Source organism: Euphorbia lathyris, chromosome 4, assembly GCF_963576675.1.
Source record: "Euphorbia lathyris chromosome 4, ddEupLath1.1, whole genome shotgun sequence".
Taxonomy (NCBI): Eukaryota; Viridiplantae; Streptophyta; class Magnoliopsida; order Malpighiales; family Euphorbiaceae; genus Euphorbia; species Euphorbia lathyris.
The window spans coordinates 40,556,732-40,563,388 of record NC_088913.1 but is presented as its reverse complement, the minus strand read 5'-3'; the positions used below and the strand labels follow the sequence as shown (position 1 = coordinate 40,563,388).

At 37.2% G+C, this 6,657-nt stretch overlaps 1 protein-coding gene across 1 annotated transcript; it reads left to right on the top strand.

The window, feature by feature from the left end:
* The first annotated feature begins 4,804 nt into the window (after window positions 1–4,804).
* On the top strand, window positions 4,805–6,198 carry LOC136226771 (serine/threonine-protein kinase-like protein At5g23170). Its single transcript, XM_066015422.1, has one exon. The coding sequence runs from the start codon at window positions 4,958–4,960 to the stop codon at window positions 5,963–5,965; it is 1,008 nt and encodes a 335-aa protein (XP_065871494.1). The 5' UTR covers window positions 4,805–4,957; the 3' UTR covers window positions 5,966–6,198.
* The last annotated feature ends 459 nt before the right edge of the window (window positions 6,199–6,657 follow it).

Here is a 6,657-nt window from a genome sequence, read left to right as displayed (position 1 = left end):
GGTCAGTTCAGTTAATTCGGTAATGTTGATTTAAAAACTGAACCGACCGAAATTACCAAAATATTATAAAAAAGTAAAATCGAAACCGAACCTAATAGACCAAAAAACCAAACCGAAAAACCGAAATTCATCGATTCGATCAGTTATTTCGGTCTGGTTCGGTTTTTGAACACCCCTAGATCTAATCCACGAATGAGTCGGAGAAATATCTGGATTTCCTTATGCATGAGGGTCGCATGATAAAAGGCCAGTTTCAGTTCGTAGTTGATCGGGTGCATCAACAACTTTCGGGGTGGAAAGCTAAATGTCTGACAATGGCGGGAAAGATGACTCTGACTAAGGCAATTACCACGAAAATTCCAATAATTTTTATGCAGACGTCCCTACCCCTATGAGTGTGTGCAATTGTTTAGATCAGCTGAATCACACATTTGTGTGCGTAAGGGTGGGGGCACATAATTAAATCAGAAAATTCACCTTGTAAAACGGGATATTCTTCAGTTACCGAAAACGGAAGGGGGAATGGGCTTACGAGAAACACAAGTTTGTATATAAGACAGAGAGCTGATCTCACAAGCTTCAGATATGCAGATGTCTGGACAGTTACATGGATCCAGTGAAGGAGTTCATTAGGATTGGGGACCGAACTTGAGATAACAGAATGGATGGATTTATCCTATGTCACCTGTTCATCTCATTGATATTAATAGGTATAAGTAATCCTCATACTCAAAGGAATGTTAATTAGTGATTCTGGATTGTGAAATGTGATGCTTTGACTCTGTTCAAACACGATCCATAACAGAGATGACTCTGGGGTGTGTGCGGGCAGGCATTGGGTATCACAGGAAGTAATTGCAGGATAGTTAACATTGGATTGAGCATTTGTCACTCCTGATAAATGAGAGATACATCCAAGGATCACTTGTGGAAGACTTAACTCTAAATCCTTGCAAGGTGATAGCTTAAGACTTGAAATGGAGATTTCACTTAACCTATCTATTCGGAGTTAACTCGGCCTGTACAAGTAAAACGAACGTCTCGCTATATGTGACTTGACATAATCTATAGTCATAAGATTCTGTTCAAGGATGTAGTGATAAATGATCGAATTATACTGTAACTAATACAGAAAGGTCAACGACGGAATCAACCAGTCTTCTTATAACTCTGGGGGAATGTTTATGGTTCTGCCTATCACAGTCAGCGCACTCATTCCGTTATACAAAGATTAAATGTAATTTTGGGAAATTAATTTAATGGTTGTATACGACTAGTAGTAATAAGAACCTAATGGGTCACACATAACACTTGGAACCAAAAAGAGGAATGGGTGTTAATTAATTGATGGAAGCCCAAATGAGTCCACTAAGACTCAATACATGAGGGGGGCGATTTTTATGTGTGTTAAACACATAAATAATTAATTTGATTTTTATGTGTGTTAGACACAGAAATTAATTAATTGGAATCGGGAGAGCTTTGGGAATATTTTCCACCATAAGAGGAGGCTTTTGGCTCGTATAGGTGGTGTACGAAAGTGACTTTACTGGGAAATATCCGGGGGCCTACTAAAGCTCGATCGTCATTTGGCTAATGAATGAAGTGTTGATGCACTAGGGAGAGGTCCTGTGGTGTCAGAAGTTCCGCGAGAAATGGATAGTTTGTGGAGATCGAAATACGACTTTCTTTCACATGTCTACTCTAATTAAGAGATGAAGCAATTGAATTGAGGTGTGCAAGATGAGAATAGATTTTAGGTGTGGGAGGATAGCAGGCTTCAAAATATGGCTGTGATATTTTTCTAAGGAGTGTACACGGAAGAGCATCCTTCGAGGCCAGTTTTAGTAACGACAGTTACCTTTCCACAAAGGGAGGAAGACAAACGGATGAATTTAACATTGTCGTTTACGGGGGATGAGGTACAGAAAGAAGTTTTCTCTATTGGTCGCTCAAGGCCCCGGTCCTGATGGCTATTCAACAATTATTTATCAGAAGTTATGGTCGACGGCGAACCCTTTAGTCACTCGATATGTTCTCAAGGACTTAAGCACCTGAATCCTGGAGGAATGTCTTAATGAAACCATTCTGGTCCTGATTCTGAAGGTTTTAGGCCTGGTGCGACTCTCTTAATTCAATCCGATTAGCTTATGAAATGTTCTGTACAAGATTGTTACAAAGTCTCTAAGTCAGTGGCTGAAAGATCACCTTCGGTGTCTTATTGGCCCTTTTCAAAGCAATTTTGTGCTAGTCAGATAGATAACTGACAACATTGTTTTAATGCAGGAGGTCCTCCACTCTTTCCATTGGAAGAAGGGTTGGGTAGGTTCGATGGTACTGAAATTAGATTTGTAGAAAGCATATGACCGAGTCAGTTGGGGTTTTCTTCATGAAACACTTCTATGCCTTGGCCTCCCGGATCACTGGGTCAATTTCATCATGCAGTGCGTCTCGTCCTCGTCCCTTGCGGTTTTATGGAATAACGAGAAATCAGAAAGTTTTAGACCCTCAAGGGGCTTGCACAAATGTGGGATCTCTCTCCGTATTTATTTGTGCTTTGTATAGAATGTCTAAGCCACCTATTTATGGATGTGGTTAATGCAAATGTGTAGAAGATTGTGCATCTGTCCCGGGGTGGCCCTAGTTTGTCACACATTTTCTTCGCATATGATATTATTCTTCTCGGGGAGGTGTCCATCTCACAGGCTCGCATGGTAAAAAATATGTTGGATAGGTTCTATGATAGTTCGGGTTAACATGTGAGCTTTCCGAAGTCTCGTGTCCTATTTTCGACAAATTCAACCGAGGAAGTGAATCAGGAGATTTGCTCGGAACTTGGGATCCAATCCACGAATTAGTTAGGGAAATATTTGGGTTTCCTGATGCATCAGGATTGTATGACAAAAGACCAGTTTTAGTTCGTAGTTGATCGGATGCATCAAAAGCTTTCGGGGTGGAAAGCTAAATGTTTTGACAATGGCGTGAAGGATGACCCTGACTAAGGCAGTTACCATGAAAATTCCAATAATTTTTATGCAGACGTGAATTATCCATGTGAGTATGTGCAATTCTTTGGGCCAGCTGAATCACACATTTGTGTGTGTGTGTGGGGGGGGGGGGGGGGGCACATAATTAAATCGAAAAATTCACCTGGTAAAATGGGATGTTCTTCTGTTACCGAAAACAGAAGGGGGAATGGGCCTATGAGGAACATGGGATTTTAACATAACCCTTCTTGGCAAATTAAGTTGGAGGGTCCGCCTGAAGGATAATACTTTATGGGTTAGTGTCTTTCGGCACCGTTACACACGAGGCGCATGTAATACATATTCCGCATGCGGGTTACTTTTTTTTTTTGCAATCGAGTGATTAAATGATTATATTTTACGCAAGTTAAGGGGCTATCAGAATATTTTAGGCAAGTTCAAGTAGCTATCGAAACACTTTCAATGTTCAGGGGTCAATCAAACTTTTTGGACAAGTTCATAGGTCAAATGATGTATTAAGCTAAGAAATAAAGAAACCATAAGCTAAATTCAAACCAAAATGATAGAAACATGAAAAAATCAACAATTAAGTGATGGATGGGGAAATTCCAATCATTTAACCATGGAAGTTCTTCCTCTAGACCATCTAACTTGACATGATCACTATAGAGGCCATGGTGTTGATCTGCAGGCTCATGTTATGGGTCTTGAAAGAAGAAGCCCTTTCTAATTCAATGAGGAAAGAAGGAGAAAGTAAGGTACTTAGTGCCTATTTGACATTGCCTTTTTTTTTTTAACAAAAAAGAGTTTTTTTACGATCACATAACTAAGTTAATCATTCGACCTCTGTTGTTTTCTCTCCAAATGAGAACTGACTTAACCATTGGAGTATCTTCGTCAAGGCCTGAGTAAACTTTGTTTTGGAGGACTCACAAAGAAAATAGCCATAATAAACATCGTGTTAACACAATTGCCCGAGTTATCAAAATCGTTCGAATCTCACTCAACAAACTACCAAATTTTCTAATAGTAGAATCATATTTTGAACAAATGTTTTAATTAAAAAGCAATTCAATCAAATCATTGAACATATAACTCTTCATCCTTTTGTGTTATTAATTCGAAGGTAGTCTAGATCTGAAACCAATATGTATTCTTATTTGCCATATTAATTGTGATAACATCATGATTTACAAATGATGTCATCAACCGCCTTTTAGAATGGGGAATAATGACAAAATGTTATTCCTTCTAGAAGAAGGATTAATAGTGATTAATATCAATTAATGCAAGATTAATGACAATTAAATACAGGATTAGTAGAAGGTTAATAACAATTAATGGATGATTCATGACAGTTAAACTCAATTAAAGCAAAGGAGTTGCAAAAGAGAGTATATGTACCCCAACTAGGGTATGCTAAGTTAAGAACATTCTCCTTTTTTCAATACTTATTATTATTTTCACGTAATATTATTGACTTTATCATTGGAATGTCCACGACAGAACTCAATGACGTCTCACAATCGAGCCTCTAGCCTAACCACTAGAGAAGGAAAAGTGGAGTTATCACATTGTTTAAAAAGCCAAATAGGGAAAGAAATTGGATAACTTTGGAGAAACTTATAGTTGATAATTTGATATATTATGTGAAGCATTAGTTAGTTAGATGGGTGGCACTATATAGAAAAGAAAAGGAATAAGATTATATTAGTATAAATGTGAAAATGAAAAAAGTGGTGGGGGTGGGGGAACCCAAAAAAAACCAGCTCACTCATATATCAGAATAGTCAGAAGTATCTACTTTTAACTAAGACACTCTTTGCTTTTTCCCACCTCTAAATTCATTACCTTTTCCTTTGTTCAATAATTCTCCCATTATAATTTATTTCCTTTTATGCTTTTGCAAACCACCCTTTATTCTCTTCTTCTTCTTCTCCATCTTTCTTTGTTTTTAGAAGAAGAAGAAGATGGCAGAGTTTGAGTACCACCAAATTGTAAAAGCAACAGAAGGTTTCTCTCCATCAAATTTGATTGGAAAAGGAAGCCATGGATCTATCTACAAAGCTTCTTTTCTTCAACAAAACACCATTCTTGCTATCAAAAAACCTTCTTTTGGGTATCATAATGACAACTATAACAAACTTGAAAATGAGATTTTTGTATTATCTTCACTTCCTCCATCTCCCTACATCATTCCTTTTATTGGAACCACTAACAACCACAACAAGCTTCTTGTTATGGAGTTCATGCCCAATGGATCTCTCTACGACTTACTCCACCTCTCCAAAACGCCGCCGTCTTGGCCTAAACGACTCGAGATCGCTCTCCAACTCGCTAGAGCAATCCAATTCCTCCATGAAGGGAAACCTTCAGTAATCCACAGAGATATCAAGTCAGCTAATGTGTTGTTTGACTCAACGTGGAATGCAAAGTTGGCAGATTATGGACTCGCCGTGTCACAACTGAGTCAACTCACTACTCAACCCGCTGGCACAATTGGGTATATGGATCCTTGTTACTCTACACCCTGCAAGCTAAGCACTAAAAATGATGTTTTTAGCTATGGGGTAGTGTTGTTAGAGATTTTTAGTAGCAAAAAGGCTATTGATATGAGCAGTAATCCAGCTTCCATAGTAGAATGGGCGGTTCCATTGATTAAAAAACGGCGGCTAGACCAAATTTATGACCGGAGAATAGGGTCGCCGCCGGAATTAATGGAAGGTACAGTTAAGCATTTGTTGTACATGGCTGCACGTTGTGTTTCCTTGAAGGAAGAAAATCGGCCGTCAATTAGTGATATTGTTGGAGTGGGTGTGGTTGAAAGAGTCAAAGTAGGACCGAGTTGGACGAGTCTTCTGAGAAAACTGATTCATAGAAAATTTGGTAAAAAAAAGTGTTCCGGAGATGATGATCATAAACATAATAGTAAAGGAAAGATTTTGTTAATGGAATTATTGGCTGATATTTCGTTCTAACTGTTTATATATATGGAAGTGAGTCAAAGTTGGATATGGAAGTCCAAGCACAAGATTCCCAAAAGTTGTTGGGTTGGGGAGAAATGAATATAATTAAAGAGATTTTATTTGTTGCCCTGTCATTCTATTTTGATGTTACACCTCTTTTCTTTTTGCTATTGCTTTCTCATTCATTCTAATACATTTTCTATATTATTGGAAATGTATTTGTTTTTGTCTATATATTTTCTTAATTTCTGTTCATCTCTAGAACATTTACTTAACTTTTGCAATTCATATATATAATTTAATGCATTACATGATTCATTAGGTTTATCAAATATATATAGTTAAACTAATTGCAGGATTGAATTTAATCAACCAATTAGAATATATTCTTGAAGACATCTTCATTTAAGTATATTCTTGAGGACATCTCCAACAATTGATATTAGAGTAGAATGGAGCTCCGTTCTTATGTTTGGTTAGTCATACTTCTTTTGTCGTAATAGGAACATGCATGAATTTCTATTACGATTACTTTTAATATTATTATCCTTAATGCTAAATTTCTCATTAAATGATAAAACGAACAAAAAATGAAATCGAGAAAAATAAAAATAAAATAGAGAAAAATGGGTCAAAATGACAAAAGCCGAAAAAATATAAACAACATGATAAACATGAAAAAAAAGGAAAACATAAAACATGCA

Coding starts and splice junctions, on each gene's coding strand:
- LOC136226771 (XM_066015422.1), top strand. CDS start 4,958: ATGGCAGAGTTTGAGTACCACCAAATTGTAAAAGCAACAGAAGGTTTC.